The following is an 18,192-nucleotide window of genomic DNA, read 5'->3' as shown; positions in this document are numbered from 1 at the left end:
GAGAGATTTTTACTATATTGTTTTTAAGAGCTTAGCATATCTTATTGAGTTGTGCTCCCCCCTCCCCTCCCCCCCACCGTGTCACTTGCAATTACACCCCAGACACGTCTGCTCTTTAATGCTTTAGTATTCATGAAATAACACACTGTCGTACAAGAGCTTAACGTTTATCATAAATATACTTTCTGTATTATTTATAAATAAATGTCATTTTTTCATCAATTGCTTCTCTAGTGAAACATATTCAGTGCTGATGATCAGGCTTTTTATCAATATTGCACTGAATTTTCCTATATTGTAAATTAACACAACTTTTTTTTTGTACAATTGGGATTTTGGCATGTAGGTTGACTGTTTCAAGGATTTCACTTACATTTCAGGACTGGCCCTCTCCAGTGGTCTCAGCTGGGATAGAGATGGCATCGGTGGTGGAGGGGGAGGCAAAGGCGATGAGTCCCTAAAGGCGCTAGTGCCATTATCAGAGATGCTCTTCGACAAAGGCCAGTATGTGTGTGTCTTGGGTGCAGGGTGTGCCTGCACTGGTTTTGATGGGCTGTAATTATCTAACACAGAGATAAATAAGGTAAAACAACCTTTATTTACAATGCTTTGGGGATGCATTGTGTTGCCTCAGTAAGAGTGGAACCAGGCTTAGGGGGGATTTTTATTATTTAAGGGGAGTTATTTTTTCAGTAAGTTTGACAATCTTCTTTATTTTGTAGATAACCAGAAAGTAGTGGTTTTCGGTTAGAATGGACTTGGATTTTTATCTTTTATTTTTATTTGTATATGATCCTTTCTCATAATTTCTCCTCTGAGCTGGAAGAGAAAGAGGGCACTGAAGGAAGTGAGCCTACCTCTCTTTGATTGTAGTTTGTGATGGTAGAGCGTTCCCTTTCAAGTACGAAATGTAACCATTACCGTATTGGTATTTATCTCCTAAAGACCCCAAAACTGCATATTGTATACCAAAGCTGCTCCGTGAGCTTGTGACCCAATCATGGCTCCTCCCCCAAGGCACAAAGGCACTGCAGTCACAGATCTCTCACAGATCTCTTTCAAGACTGGCCTGATCAGACAGTCTTGTTCAGATTAGTATATTGTTGCTTCTATCTGTATATTTCGCATTTATTGTTTTTTTACCCAAAGTATATGTGATATTTAACTAATCGATGTAATAGTTTTTACCATTTAAGTGTACTGTGTGCACTACAGCCTGTTGTTTGTTGTGTCGTGCTGTGGCCTTGTACCCCACGTGAAGCAAGTGGCTTGAGTCGCTCCTTCCCAAGGATCCAGCAACATACAGTGGCTCTCAAAAGTATTCACCCCCCCCCCTTAGACTTTTCCACATTTCATTGTGTTACAACATGGAATCAAAATGGATTTACTTAGGAGTTTTTGCCACTGATCAACATAAAAAAAGTCCATAATGTCAAAGTGAAAAATAAAATCTACAGGAGGGCACACTGTTCATCACCGTTTCTGAGGAGGTAGGCGAACAGGAGCTGGCATTCCCATCTGAGGACAGGGAGTCTATCAGCGAATCCCCTGCATTTAAGTTCTCCCTGTCGGGGCATGATTACAACATTAGTCATAGGCCCACAAGATGCTGCTGCGGCGTCTCAGGAGGTAGCAGCTCTGCTGCAAAAACTGGCTATTTGCATGATAGACCCCCTCCAGTGGGAGGAGGGCTTCTACTCCTGTACTTCCTAGTGCCAAAGCTGGATAATGGCCTCAGACCGATCCTCGACCTCAAAATGTTGACAATGCCACAGCTGTTCAGTCAATCAGGCCAAGTGACTGGTTCACCACAGTGGACCTCAAAGACATCTATTTCCACATCCCCATAAAACCTGCGCACAGGAAGTACCTGCGGTTTGCCTTTCAGGGAACAACATCCGAGTTCCGTGTCTTGCCATTTGGCCTCTCCCTGGCATCAAAGTGCTCAGTTATTTGGATGACTTTTGTGCCCAGTTTCCAGCACAGGCAGAGACCCACACAGAATTTACGGTGAATCATGCGAAGAACCAGCTCATGCCTTCTCAGTCAACCTTCTATCTACAAGTGTGCTTGGACTCCAGGGCCATGCTGTCCACTCTGTTGGACAGCAGAGTGCAACGAATAGCCACCTGGTTAGAGCTCTTTTAGCTCAACAAAGTGCTCATGGTAGTGACTTTCCAGAAACATATGGGCTTGATGGCTCAACCGTTAGCTCCTGCACATGCGCCATCTGCAGGACTGGTTCAACAACAGGGCCTTTCAGCCCGCACTGAACCGCAACCACCTATTGACAGTGTCTCATCATTGTCTAAAGGCACTCTCTTGGTGGAAACAGCTGGCCCATCTACGCCTGTCACCAGAAGAGAGGTTGTTACTAAGGAAGCGTCCAGCCAAGGCTGGGGCTGTGTGGAATGGCAGTGGTGTGCAAGGTGTGTGGAAACCCCCTGGCAGGGTCTCCACATCAATGTTTTGGAACTGCAATTTTTTATGAGGTTCAAGGGAGACAGATGTTGTCCATACAGACAACACAACAATGGTGGCTTACATCAACCACCAGGGCGGCCTCCTCTCACTGCGGACAGTACAACTGCCCGGGGTGACAAACTGGGCAGCAGATCTCCTCTCACGGACAGTCCCCAGCAGCTCAGAGTGGAGATTTCACCCCGAGGTGACAAGCCTCATTTGGGAGAGGTTCAGGAGAGCAGGGATAGATCTCTTTGCCTCCCTGGTTCTCCATAATAGCAGGCGGAGACCCGTTGGCAACATATGCCTTGGCACACTAGTGGCCAAGGTATCTGTTATATTATATGGCTTCTCACTGTTTGCCCTGATCCCGCTGTGTCTGTAGAAAATCAGGCAGGACCAGGCCAAGGTGCTCGTAGTAGCATTTTATTGGCTCAGGAAACTCTGGTTTTCAACCATGATGCAGTCCCTGAGCGACTAGCCATGGAGACGAGGCGCCACGACCTGCTCAGTTAGGCACAGGGGACCTTCTGGCATTCCGACCTATTGAGCTTGCTGCATTTGAGCCATCTGGGCTTTCTAGTAGGGTCATTGACACCCTGCAGAATGCCAGAGTACCGTCCACGTGTTCCAAGTATGGGTACAAGTGGGGTGTTTTCCAGACATGGTGTCTGCCTCATGGGTTCGACCCCACAACCTGTCCCATGGCATATTATATTATACTGTCATTTTTGCAGGACCTGTTTGAGAAAGGGAAATTCCCCTCCACATTAAAGGTCTATCTCGCAGCCATTTTGGCTTGCCATGTCAAGCTCACTTTCTGGCGGGACAATTTTTCAGCTCAGCGGCTTCAACTGCCTATGAAGGACATTGTTCCTCACAGGAGGCTAAACGTGGTGCTTCATGTACTCATGAAGCCTCCACTTGAGCCCATGCATTTAGCTGACCCTTACAACACAGGCATAGAGGTGAGTTTCTACCTAAATGTTTTTGCCTTAGCTACCTGTTACTGGGGTCCCGTATGGTAAAGTACAGGGCAGCCTCTGGGCTTAGCCTTGTAGCATTCCAGTCGTTCTGCAATCTTGCTCTTGCGACAACTTTGGTGCACTCACCCATACGGTAATTACCATAACCCTGGTTGCCTGAAATAGAAATGTAACCGTTAAACGTCAAGGTCGCTGCATCCATTATTGCAGCAGGCTTAAAGGAAAAATGACGCTGAGATCTGTGAGCACAGTGCCTTTGTGCCCTCCGGGACGTGTCACGACTACGTCACAGGCTTGCGGAGCAGCTTTGGTTTATAATAGTCATGTTTCGGCTTCTTTAGGAGGTAAGTTCCCATACAGTAATGGTTGCATTTCTATTTCAGAGAACCAGGGTTATGATGATAAGTTAGGTTCTTGGACATAAAACAAAACATCTGATGATGAGACAGCCTTAAACATATCAACTGCGGCCAAAGCATGAAAAAAAATGCAGAAATGTAGTTCTAGTTCCTTATTAATTAAGGTAATTAAAAATGCCATACATAACAATATTATTTTATAACAATACCGATCTGAAATGGCAGAAATGTGAAAAACAGTGTATTCACCCCCTTGGACTTTTCCACATTTTATTGTGCTACTACATGGAATCAAAATTGATTTAATTAGGAGTTTTTGCCACTGATCAACACCAAAAAGTCCATAATATCAAAGTGAAAAATAAAATCTACAAATTGTTCTAAATTAATTACAAATATAAAACAGAAAATAATTGATTGTATAAGTATTCACCCTTTGCTATGACACATCTAAATAAGCTCTGGTGCAACCAATTGTCTTTAGAAGTCACATAATTAGTTGAATGAAGTCCACCTTTGTGCAATTAAGGTGTTTCACATGATTTCAGATTAAATATCCCTGTCTCTGGGAGGTCCCACAGTTGGTTAGTACATTTCCAAACAAAAACTACATCATGAAGACGAAGGAACATTCAAAGCAAATCCAGAATAAGGTTCATCAAAAGCACCAATCAGGGGTAGGATATAAGAATATTTCTAAAGCATTGAATATCCCCTGGAGCACAGTAAAGTCCATTATTAAGAAATGGAGAGAATATGGCACAACTGTGAATCTGTCTAGAACAGGGCGTCCTCAAAAACTGAGTATCCAGGCAAGAAGGGCACTAGTCAAGGAGGCCACCAAGAGGCCTATGGCAACTCTAAAGGAGTTACAGTTTTCCACAGCTGAGCTGGGAGACACTGTGCATACGGCAACAATAGCCCACGTGCTTCACAAAACTGGCCTTTATGGGAGAGTGGCAAAAAGAAAGCCATTGTTGAAAAAAACTCACATCAAATCTCAGTTAGAGTTTGCCAGAAGGCATGTGGGAGACTCTGAGATCAAGTGGAAAAAGATTCTATGGTCCGACGAGAACAAAATATAGCTTTTTGGCCTCAACACTAAGCGCTATGTTTGGCGCAAGCCTAACACCGCACATCATCCTGAGAATACCATCTCTACCGTGAAGCATGGTGGTGGCAGCATCAAGCCATGGGGATGATTCTCTGCGTCAGGGCCTGGAAAGCTCGTGAAGATAGGCAACATGGATGTAGCAAAGTACAGAGAAATCCTGGAGGAAAACGTGCTGAAGTCTGCAAGAGACCTTGGACTTGGGAGAAGATTCATCTTCCATCAGGACAATGGCCCCAAACATACAGCCAATGCCACACTGGAGTGGCTTAAAAACAAAAAGGTCAATGTCCTGGAGTGGCCCAGTCAAAGCCTGGACCTCAATCCAATTGAGAATATGTGGAAAGAGTTGAAAATTACTGTTGGCCAAAGGTCCCCATCCAACTTGACGAAGCTTGAGCAATTTTGCAAAATGGGCAAAAATTGCAGTGTCCAGATGTGCAAAGCTGGTAGAGACTTATCCAGATAGACTCATGGCTGTAATTGCTGCCAAAGGTGCCTCTACCAAATATTGACTCAAGGGGGTGAATACTTATGCAATCAATTATTTTCTGTTTTGCATTTGTAATTAATTTAGAACAATTTGTAAATCGCTTACAAAAAACCATGTCCAGTAAACTTTGTATGAATGTTGCATTCACAGTATTTCATATACAGTCACAAAAGTGGGCCTACCGATATATTTACAATTCACACCACAGGCCTTACAATTCAAACAAAAATGCAATTGCTCAATTTTTCAGATACTGCCAAGCACGGTCTATAGCAGGGGTTTTCAACCGGGGGTACGCGTAGCCCTGGGGGTACTTTTAAGGGTGATGGGGGGTACGCAGAACGACTCAGAAATGCACAAATACAAATTAAAGTAATAGAAAATAATGATCTTGAATTGTTTTTTTTAATGGTATTATATGTTGACAAAACCACTGTGTACACTTATTTAATTTTTGTAGCAGCTTAAAGTGAACTGCAAAAAAAAAAAAACACAATCTATCACGTCTACATTTTTCACCTGTACGCATGTGCCATTTCGATTGAGTGGCTCTCCACTCTGATATATAGGTGAGGCAGGGGTCTGGGGATTGTACCTACAGAGAGCGCTCTGTGCTGCTCATGATCTTTGCTGTTTTCAACTTGTCGTATCAGTGAAGCACAGTGTTTCTAAATTTTTTAGAAGCATAAATGCTCTGGTAAACATAAATAGTCATCACAATGCTCATATTTTGACTATTTTTGATTTATTTATTAGTGCGGCTGCATTTTATTAACAGCAATAGTGGCTGGTTGAATTTGTTTTTGGTGTTTGAAATTGATATGTTTCTTACTTACAAAAGAATAACGAAGGAAGAAAACAGAGGAGTACAGAAAGTGCAAAGCGACAGAAAGTAATACAGAGTCCCTTTGGATCATTTTTATGCTAACTTTCATAAAAACAAGTACATTACTGTTAGTAATTAATTATGGTTTTATCTTGAGGTTAATGTTTTTGATACTGTAAACATTTTAAATGACTCACATAATTATGCGGAGGTGGGAAGTAAATAGTAAAGTGATAAACATTTAAAGTGCAGACTATTTTGTATTATTTATAATAACTTTGCCCAATAGAAAGTGAATACGACTGTTTCTTAAGATTCCTAAATACTTTAACGCTGTGTATCCAAAGACATATAATTAAGTTTTAAGAATGAAGCCTACTGTTTGGTTTTCTGTCTCAGCAGTCTGTCAGTCTCAGACTGTTGTAAAAAAAAAAAAAAAATTAAATAAACAGGAAAAAAAAAGAAATGTCTTAACCAGATTATTCTGCCTTTAATTGCAACTGTGGTAGCATTCATTAGAGCGAGAATTGTAAAGGTTACTTTAGCTGAAACCGCCTGACAGAAGGGGTACAGTTTAAAAAAAAAAAGTTTGAAAAACCCTGGTGTATCGCTCTGACATACCTTTTTTTTTTTAAAAACAGTTGCAGACTTTTGTTTTGTGATTTTTTTTTTTTTTTAATTGTTATGCTTGGGCCAAATTGAGCTCCATTTTTTGAAGATCTCGCCGCGATAATAGGTAGGACCTGAATTATTTTCAGTATTACCTCACAAATTGTGTATAGGTGGGATCACTAAAAACAGCACTCAGCAAGCTTTGTCCCCCCCAGTCATAAATAGCTTCCGCTGCCTGTGGTTATACGGCCCCACATGTTGCTACAAGTGTTTAAATTATGAACCTGTAATTTCTCCTTTCATTGTTAACATCTTACAACTTTAAAGTCTGTTTCAAAGCTCTTTTCAAAATGGCCGCTTTAGTGCCCTGGGGTATGAGATCTGTCCTCTAAATTAGGGTTTCCCAGTCTTAGCCCTGGGGACCCACTGTGTCTTCTGGTTTTCATTCCAACTGAGTTAACAATTACTTAATAGAACCCTTAATTGAACAATTCATTAGCTTAAGACCTATTTAATTGTTTTCAGTTTTTAAACAGTTGGAGAGTTCAAGCTAACTATACAATTTTATATAACTTGAAATTGGCAACTTTTTAGGAGCTGAACAATTAAAAAGGTCTAATTAAGCACATTATTAGTTCAATTAAGGCTTTGATTAAGTAATTGAGAACTCAGTTGGAATGAAAACCCGAAGACACAGTGGGTCCTCAGAACCAGGACTGGGAAACCCTGCTCTAAATCACTTCAGGAAGAGCGATAAAAAAACAAACAAACATAAAGAGTGCTCTGGCTTTTCTGTTCCATACCACATCATGGATCTTTATGGCCGTGTTACCTGTTTGACAGTGTGGGCAATAATCCTTACACTAGCACGGTCATTTTAAAATGAGCATTGAAACAGAGTTTAAAGTTATGTGTCAGCAGTTGTGAGGATGTTAACACTGAAAAGAAAAACTGCAGGTATGTTATTTAAACAGTTATAGCAACATGTGGGAACGTGTAACACTATATTTTGTCTGTCTATTGACTGGCCATATCAGCAAAAAGAAACTCAATTAATAATAAGTTTAGTTATTTGACAATTTACTCAATCACTGCCACAACTGAACTGCAAAAGAACATGACCTTCCCTTTTCTACCAGTATGTAGTGTCCTTACATGAACTTTAAAAAAGTGAAAAAATGGAGACTTAAAATCATATTGACAAAACTCTTACCAGTATTTATTAATGCGTTGGTGGCATTGCATGTATTTCCATCTGTATCATCTGTGGAGGCAACATTAAGACAGTCAAGATTAATGTATACAGTGCTTGCTTTGCTTACTCTACAGACCGTCGCTGATGAAACTCTTGACATCTCAACAGCAAGCTATATCTGCACAATTTTTTCAAAGCACATTAACAAATCTCTTTTGTGCTATGAGTGAAAAATTTAACAAATAATCACAATAACGCCCTAGATAAGCTGTGTACTGGGTGTTTTATGCACTGAAAAAATATGAATTATGCATGACATTCAATTTAATGCACAGCAATTTTGCTGCACAGTTTGAGTTTGCAAGTTATCAAGATTCTTGTGCTTCATTTTATTCCTGGCATCTCAATGGCCAATTGTGAATAAACTGCAGGCAATAGCCAGAGAATGGATCATGTCAGTACAGTTAATTGTAGCCTGTATGGGAATTGCCAGAAACACATAACCAAGGTTTTCAAAGGTCTTCTATTTGTGGCTGGTGAATAAGCCTTAGCATAGCTCAGCGCCATCTTTATCCCCCTCAACCTAACCTACCAATTTTCCCATTTGTGAATATTTAGAAGGTAAACATATATAATAAATACAATATTCTGTGTTTGGAGAGAACAGGATGTTTTAAACTGCTATAGCTAGGCAATCAGTAAGGAATACATATTATTTTTTCTTTATTTTTAGTGCAGTACTGGTACCATTTAAAAAATATCTGGGGGATTTTTTTGTTTTGTTTTTACATTTTTAGGCACATGGCTGTCAACTTGGAAAGGGAGATTATAAGAAAGCTTTTTTTTGTTTTAGGTTAAATCACTGGAAAGATACAGTATGTGCATGCAGGCCTTTTGGCAAAGTATATTCCATCTACAGCTTTGGGATTTAAAAAAGATGTGTTCTGTTTCTGTATTTATTTGCTTCACATATTGTTAGTGGTCAATAAAGCAAATAAGAATAATTGTTGACTAAGTTTTTGTACATTGGTTCAAAGTAACATTGCAGTTCAAATGTAAGGCTGTAGTTAATGCATAACACATAAGTTAGCATTAAAGTGCATGCAGTATTTATTGAACGTACTCATGACTTCAAGGTAATGTTGCGTTTTACTCACACAAAATACATTTTACTCACTTAGGGCCCTATTGTCGTACATGACTAAATTGACCAAAGTTGTGCTTTTATATGCAGCTGTAGTCAGAGCTGGAATAGTCCCATTGTTCGTAAATGACGTAAAGTGTTTAATTAGGGGTTTAAGCATCTAAATCACTTATGCTCATCTAGATGAATAACTTCTCTCCTTCAGGTAACAATGGAGATGTGTCAATGTAGGTGTGATTTTCAAAACCTGTAGTCACCAATGTGCTGATTAGCTAGGCAGAATATCAGTAAGGAGACAGGGCTCAGAATTGCAACCATTTAGTTATTTAGTTGTTTGTAATGCTAATCTGCATTTCTGAAAAAAAACACAAACACAAAAAACATGATGTATGCTACAATAAATGGCTGCAAACGCCAATACAACTGGAGAGTGTGCCTCGCCAGTTTTGGAGATAATAAAAATCAACAGAAACCACATTTTTCATCTGAGAAAGCAGAAATACTTGCTGATGCAGTTGTTCATTTATATAAAACCTTCCCACAAGGCAAAGGATCACCAGATCCCATCATCATACAAAAATAGGATGTTGAATCCCCAAAACTGTATAAAATTATTATTTTGTTTTTTGTGACAATGGTGTAGTTTTCGGAACACATACATATTTATCATGTATTCGCTTCAGTCACTATTTATGACATGGTAGACTGGCTTATACCCATTGTCCAATGGATCTATGACATGGAGGATATTTTGTGCCAAAATGAAAAATACATGAATAAATGAAAAGTCATTAATTTATTTATTTCAATGTTGACCTGTTTATGTATTTATTATTCATTTTGGCATAAAATATCCTCCATACCTTGAAAGCCCTCCCACAGAATCTTAGGGCAGTGGTTATCTCCACTGCCACAGGAACAGCAACGTGTGCATTGTGTTCTCCAAATCACCTGATAACTCCTCACATAAATCCAATATTGCTTGTGTATTTAGTCGAAAACAACAAATAATCAGATCATCTGTTAGGTGCAAAAAATGAATAGGGGGTCTGTATAATCTAGCTAAAGGATAACTCCCTCTCCTCATTATTCTCCTTCTCTCTGCCTGGACCTCAACCACGTCGGAAAAAAAAATCTGCCATTCTTGCTATCAAAAGGGTAGTGAATTGTCTATCTTTTAAACAATAGCAACTAAAGTTATACCAATTAAGAGCAGATGTAACTTAGAAAGTCATAAAAGCCGAATAATAGATGTGTTAATTCTAATAGTATGTAGGGGTGTGTCTCAAAAGTATACTCAATTTTTCCATCTGGACAATATAGCACTCTGCCTTTATTAATGCACTTTAACTTGCACATATCTGCTCCCTATTTTACTGTATTTAATCCTGCACTTAATCCAGTCTTTAGTATTTTGTATTTCACTTGCACTAACCCTGATGTAACTATCAAAACTGTTATCAGCTTTTGAATTGCCCTGATATCAAATCATACTGTGTTTTGTATTTGCTCTTATTAGGGCTGAAGTCATTGTATTTTGTATCTTGCTCTTAATTATAATGTAATTCTTGATATGTATTTTATCTGGTATACAAGGTAAGTCGTCCTGGGTAAGGAGATGTTTGCTAAGAAGAAATAAATAATGTCAGCTAATTTAACTAGCCGTGAATAACTTAAAATAGACGGGCGACTAAATCCCTAGAAACACCTTACATGTACAAAAAACGTCAAGTCACTCGTCTAAATGGCTAAAATGACAGCTTATGCACGCTTAAGCCCCTCAGTCTCCTATGAAAAAAGGGCCCCTAGTGTCTAAATTGGAGAGCAAATTAGTTAATGACCTAAAATCTTATAAGGAGCACTGAGCACAATAATTACACCCAATTCAATGCAATCCATAGCTCTTATGATTCATGACATCCAAAATATTAGCACAGCCCTACCTGCGTGCCACTTTCAAGTTTGTTGCAAGCCCATGTCAAAATGAAGAAGGGCAGGGTCAAGTGGATTTTTTTTTTTCAGGAATAAAAACACTACTATTATAGCGTGCTGCTTCAGATTTTTTTTGTAAAGGTGTGTATAATATTTCAATATTAAATTCAAAAGCCAAAATGTTTTTAAAAGAACTGAAAAGCAAACAAACATTTGATGCACTTTGTTACTGTAACTGATAAAAATCACCTACCTGGTTTGTGCACCATATGAATTTGCTTGAACATGGTCTTATACCAATCCTTTGGCCTGTCCGCCGTCTAGATTATAAAATACAATTTAGTTTCAAATGTTTGCCAGATAATGTAAAAGGGACTGTGCTTTACATCCTGAATAAAATCAGGATTTCTCTGGGGGCTAAGGTTTGTTCAGAGATTAGTACAAGTACTTATCAATTATGATTCACTAAACCCAATACTGCATTTCAATTACATTTGGAGCCACAGTTATTAAATTTGAAAGAACAATAAACGTAGCAACAGTCGCTGAAGAGAGCACAGGGCTGAGAATGAAAGTGTTAGCCATTATCTTTGGATTGCAATAAATACATTACCAAGCACACACATACAAACAGCAATTCTTACACATGAAGTGCTTTCTTAGATTAAATGATGTATTACACTCATTACACATCCTGTAATACACAAATTCTCTGCAACAGAGGGTATTCAGATTACAAAAGTGTAGGCCACAACAAGAAGCCCTTTGACGTCTGTGTTATGAGGGCGTTCACTGCAACTAATGGAGTGTTAGTTAACAGAAACCTAGCATTCCGGCGACATAATCAAAGGAGGATGTCTTTACAGACTGCTTAAATGTCTTACTATTCGTTAAAATGGATCTTAAAAAAAACATCTGTATCATTAGTAAGTCCAGTGGCTGAAGCAATGTGTCAATTTCTACTGTTTAATAAACTTACAAATTTGAAGTGTCTACCTCAAGTATTTTCTGAGACATAAAGCTTTGATAGTGTGGCAGCAGTAGCGTTATAAAATTACTGTCAAGAAAGGGTTAATTTGTCTAGGACAAAACCTGACTCAGAGAATCACAGAACATAGCTGTCTATCTAATATGAAGCCAACATCTGAAAGCAAGAAGCCACATGAGCCTAACAGCTGTAAATATTGTACAGTAGTCCCTTGTTAAACTGGACATGTCTGAAGACAAGAGAGGTAGTTTTATTTTAAATGTATAAATCATTGTGCAAATAACACGAATGTGTTCTCTGTATACATTACATTACGTACAAATATAAATCTGTAAAGTTGGCCTATACACTATACAGTACAGTAGTACAATCAAATTAATACCTAGCAGACTTTCTTTTTACTTTAGCCTATAGCCTACAGGTAACACAGCATAAATCATGCTCCTACACTGTACATATTACTGTACAATGTGAAAATAATACAAGATAATTTTAAATTGAAACTAAATTATTTTAGCTCATTTTCTTTTTTTTTACCGTAACCTACTTAAGTACACAATTAACACAAAATAGATCATGGTATCGCATTGACACGTTATTATATTACACAGTACCTTGTAGGCATGGCTGCAAGTAAAACACATACTCTCCCTGCTACTTTATTTTTCTGTTGATACGAGTTATAATTTCTTTTCTTTGCAAAAAGCAATTAGAGACTTCAAACTCAGCTCTTTCCCAACCCTTAGATTGCAATTACTCTGTAGAGTATGAGTTTATATGCATTATTTTAATCCTACTCTTAATTTTAGTAGGCTACTTGTATCTGTTCTCACGTTTATTTATATTTTGTGTGTGTCTCTGGTACAGCATAACAGTGTTTGTATAAGCGAGGGACTGCTGTACCTATATTTCCTGTTATATTAGGGGGTTTTCTATACAGTGTGCATGACTGGGCATTACTGTCAAAAAACAGCTTCAAGGTAAAACACAAATCATAGTTTACATTGAAAAGGAGAAAGTAAAAAAAATAAAAGGGGGAAGAATTTTGTTCACTAAAAAAATCTTCAAGCCATTAAACAGGACTAAAAAAAAACCAGACAAACGAGAACAAAACAAAGAGACTTGAAATGCTCTTACCGTTCTCATAGCAATTGGAATGCCAGCTTCATCTGCTGGTCCAATCCCTGAATAATGAGGCGCTTTAATAACAGACACTCTCTTCTCCTCTTCAGTCATCCTACAGATTGGAACTGGGCTCACTGCAGTGTAGCCATGAGAATAGGATTCCTGTGTCATGGACTCAGGCGATTCTGTAGACAGCAAGTGATGGCAAAATTAAGACACATTACACTACTGAAACTTACCTGTGTAAAAGCCACATTCCAAATCTCTCTGAGGGGTTTACTCCATTACATAATTGCATACAAATAATTTCAAAATTTGCAATGCCAGCTCTGAGACACCTTTGTTTAAAGTCCAAACCTTCCGAGCTAAACTCAAATGCTACATAACAAGACAACAATGCCAGCTGCAGCAGGGACTTGCTTCACTTGCTTGGAATGCGTTTTTTTGTTATACTGATAATTACAGATCTGCTAAAATAGACAAAGGTAAACATTTTATAAGACAATAGCAAACAACCCACAACTACAGCTGATGGTTTGCCAATCCTTCTTTCCTGAAGGACTCTATAGTACAGATTTACTTGTAATCCCTGTTGCGTGTACAGTGGGATTAAGGGATCACTCTGTCTGTAGCACTGCAGTAGGAAAAATCACAGGGAATAATTCTCATTGCCATTGCATTACTGAACTATAGTCATTTAAATTAAAATTCTTTATTACAACTTAAAATATTTACATGTTAGTATTATGTACATTACAGTTTGTAATATACCATTTTCATATTCTGCATAACATTCATGCAATGAGGCAGGACAGAGGGTGGCATAATATTCAGTTATTTAGTAGCCAAGTCCAATTTTGGTTGATCCACGTTTGTAATCTCTATAATGATAAATCTTCAGACACAGCTCTGCATTAAATGCATAGAATTTTCCTTCATAATCACCAAAATAAATGTATTATCAATATTGTGTGCATACTATATAACTGATTTATACACATCTTGATACATGATAAATAATAATTATTACCTTCCACTTTTGTTAAGAATATAACCTTTCCTATAAAGGTAAATTTCCTATATTAGTAAAATAAGTAGGCTAAATATCAGAAATGAGGTGCACTTTAACTGAACAGGAGGATCTCACTGGCACTCCCAGCAACCCGGAAACACAATGTTTTAGTGTACATTTTAATTAAATCGGAGTGCGCTATGCAATCCTTAAAGTAAACATTTTGCACAGAATAACTTACCCATGCTGCGGCTGTGTTGCATGACAACACTGTTTGGATGGAGAGGTGGTGGAGGAGGGTAATCTGAAGGAGGGGAGAAGGGTCTTTGTAAATGACTCAGAGGGCTGCCAGCAATGCTTGAGTTTCCATTCACTGTCATCTGGCCCTAAGAGAAACAAACCAAGGAACCAGAAAAACTACTCAAAAGTGCGTTATGAACACTGGCCAATAAAACAAGGAGCTGGCATGAGGTAACACTGTCAGCTGGACAAAATTAGTACACAATGAAAACAAAACAGAATGATGATAGGGAAGAATATGAAGTGCTTGGTTATTGTTCCCCATCTGGTTTACCACTTACGTAACAAAAACAAATATAGCAGTAAACCACGACAAACCATTCCATTAACAGTGCAGCCCAAAAGACAGTTATGCATTTTTTTATGAAGGGTTTGATAGGTCCAGTGTTTTCTATTAAAGAAACACATACTGCACAATATAATTGTTTGTGCATTTAAAAAAAAAAAAAGAAAGAAAAAAGCTTTATGTAGTGGTAGGAAATTTGAATATTATTAAACTTCATGGAGGAAAGGGTATACATGTATTTGGTAAAATATTTATTATAAATGTTTGGTAGCAGTATTGAACAATTACAGCAATAACTCTTGTAGGTGTCAAGTATTAGCTTATATATGACCCATGTTTGTAGTCCTGCTCACTTGCTGTTCATCTTCTGGTGTCTCCAAAAATGGATATACCTGTTATGCTTTTGCTTGGACTCAAGATTCTGTAGTTTCTCATATAGTTTGATAAGCTGTAGTTTCTCATATACTTTGAGAGTTTGCTACTTTTTTTCATTTACATATTTAAAGACTGTTATAGGTCCAACTCTATAGGCATTGTCAGTAATAGTATGTTTCTCTATGAGGGAAATTACCTACACACTATCTCAAATTTTCTTTTGGAGTTTTAAAGTTACGCTTAGCATCGCTTAGTGTGTGAGATGAATATTCACTGACAGTGAAATCTGTGGCAGTGCCTGCTGTTTCGTTCAAGCGCTGTGGGTTTTCAAGAGTCTGTGAGCAGAACTCAAAAAAGGGGAGTATGGGGCTGGGGTTAAGGTCCTCTGGAGATGTGCAGGGATATCTACTTTCAGCAAGCTAATTGGCTCTACACTGGTGTAGCTGTCAGATGAGCAACTGGATCTTTTAACAGGTACCAGGTGAGACGGAAGGGAGGCTTCTGGTGAGGTTTGTCTGCCTGTCTATGAGGCTTTTACAGAAAGTTTATGGATTTCAAGCTGCAGGTTGAAAAAAATAAAACCTTTAACCAAAATGGCAAGATGTGAACTAATATAATACTAGACACGTACATGTTAGTCATATAATGTGTTTACATTGTTACACAGTTAAGAAAGGAAGCCTGAGATCTGAGATCATAGAACTAAAAAAAAATATCTAGATGGGTTAGTTTTTCAATGGCACTAAATAATCTGGCTGCTAACTGGGGAGGAAAGAATCCTTTATAAAATGTTTGAATAAACTTGAGAATCATTGACAAGCATTGCTGTACATAACAAAACCCGCTGTAGGTAGAAAACCTGGTCACAAAAGTAGTGCTTAGTTTTTGGGTTTAGGTGGAGGAGCTCTTCTGTGGTTAACTGTTGTAACCATGGGAACTTAATTTTTTTTTAGTGATGCACCACAGGCACATATTGAAATTAATAAGCTAAATCCAGAAACAAACAAAAACAAAGCTTGGAAAAGATAAAATTAGAAAACAAACTTCTGCATAATGGACTATTAGCCTAGCTATAAACATTGGAAACATTATACCACTGACTAAATTCTAATCCTACAGAGACTATAATCCTGTGAATTGCTGGAACTTAATGCTGATCTTCATTTTCCTATTGTGTTACAGTAATACTTTAACTTTGTGTGTCATTTTTAACTCCATAAAAGATGATCCTTCTGTTTAGGAGTTAATTGTTTCTTTGATTAATCTGGATTTCTCTGAGAAAAGTTCAAGCAATCCAACTTCTTTTATCAGCAGTTTGCATTAAAAGTTTGAGGTTAGGTAGGGGTGTCAGGTATTTTTCCAGTCAATGGGAGCTTTGTTTAGAAAGTGAAGTGGCTTTCACAAGACGGAAACTTGGATTTTATACCACTTGACCCCTTGCTGAAGATGAGAATGATGATGCCTGTCTTGTGTCTATAGATGTCATCCTTTTAGTTGCAGTATAAGGAACTGGTGACTGCCCTTAAGCAAGCACAGGCCCAGGTTCTGTGTTATGAACAATGGTTGGGGTAATCAGAATGGAAAGAGAAGCTGTGCATCTGTCAAGCTGGCTTTTAGGATTTTGAGATGACAAGGAGAAATGCTCTTTAAGTTTTACTTCTGCAGTGTGCTTAAGCTTAAGCTTCTGTTGTGTACTGGGAATATTAGTGGCACCTTGATCTTCTGATAAGGTTAATTTAAAAGGCAGAAACTTTGCGTTCTTGAGTCTGCCTGTTGCTGGCTTGAGGTGAGACATTAGTATCATCTGCTGAAAAAGGAGGTCTCTCTATAAGAAAAAGGTGTACCGGCATTTCTGGAGTCTTCTTGCATAGTCTCCTCATTTGTTAAATATTGAACATCTAAATGGACAATGTCAAAGGGTGGTTCATGCTTTTGACTATGCCTAGAACTAGAAGTAGGTGCTTTATTTTGCTTATTGCAAAGAGGGGACAAGTGAAAGCTCTCTTTCCTAGGGGACAGAGGTGTGACCTTTATGATCCATAGAGATCCACACAATCAAGAAAGAAACAAAGAAAACAAAAAACATGCGTTAGTGATAACACTTCTCTTACCTTGGTATCACCTTTTATAATGTTTGACTCAACAATATTGTTCTATATGTTTTAATATATTTACTGTGCTAATATAAGCATGGGATCACATATTAAGGTACAGGAGGGCTAAGGGAGTATCCAGTGGCTTACAATGCACCTCATCCCTAGGTGTGGAAAATTAGTTTTGTTCTTGAATGTCCCTTCATTTAAGTTAAAGAGTTCAACGATGAAACAGGGCTTAATGAAAGAAGAAGAAGAAGAAGAAGAAGAAGAAGAAGAAGAAGAAGAAGAAGAAGAAGAAGAAGAAGAAGAAGAAGAAATTTAATTTATAAAAGCACCTTTCAAGAGCTCACAAGGTGCTGTACAATAGTAACAACACAACAAACCCAGCAAAACAAAAATAAAATCAACACCCAACAAAAACCGTTTTGTTTTTATTTATGGAATACATATATATATATATATATATATATATATATATATATATATATATATATATATATATATATATATATATATATATATAACGATAATCATTATTATAAAAAGTACGCCTTCCAGTGAGTGGCAGTGAGTTCCACAGGCGCGTGGCATAACAAGAAAAAGCCTGGTCACCCTTTGGCTGCAAACTGCCAGGCCTTACCATTACAGCACAATGAAAAATAGAGCTCAGTATACCTGTAACTCCTTCAAAAGTCAATGTATTTTATTAATATTTACACATACCATAACTGTTTATGAGCAAGTTAAAAACAAGGTACAAAACACTGTGTTACAATTGCTCACATTGTTCGCTGTATTGCTCGCATTGCAGCAACACAAATCCACCCCTGTATTTGTACACAATAAGACACAAGAACCATCAGAAGCACAAGTGAGTTGAAAATGCTTT

The 18,192-nt window shown here is 38.1% G+C and overlaps 1 protein-coding gene across 1 annotated transcript in view; it reads right to left on the bottom strand.

The window, feature by feature from the left end:
- The window catches only part of LOC121322203 (sorbin and SH3 domain-containing protein 2-like), a 96,714-nt gene that overhangs the window by 35,780 nt on the left and 42,742 nt on the right, over positions 1-18,192 (bottom strand). Inside the window, exons 5-9 of the mRNA XM_041261853.1 lie at positions 14,488-14,632; positions 13,247-13,419; positions 11,375-11,441; positions 8,064-8,114; positions 374-563 (exon numbers count right to left, since the gene is read on the bottom strand). Of these exons, the coding sequence (XP_041117787.1) occupies positions 374-563; positions 8,064-8,114; positions 11,375-11,441; positions 13,247-13,419; positions 14,488-14,632 (626 nt within the window). The remainder of the gene's footprint in view (positions 1-373; positions 564-8,063; positions 8,115-11,374; positions 11,442-13,246; positions 13,420-14,487; positions 14,633-18,192) is intronic.

The sequence above is a fragment of the Polyodon spathula genome, chromosome 1 (genome assembly GCF_017654505.1).
Source record: "Polyodon spathula isolate WHYD16114869_AA chromosome 1, ASM1765450v1, whole genome shotgun sequence".
Taxonomy (NCBI): Eukaryota; Metazoa; Chordata; class Actinopteri; order Acipenseriformes; family Polyodontidae; genus Polyodon; species Polyodon spathula.
This window is presented reverse-complemented; position numbering and strand designations above follow the sequence as displayed.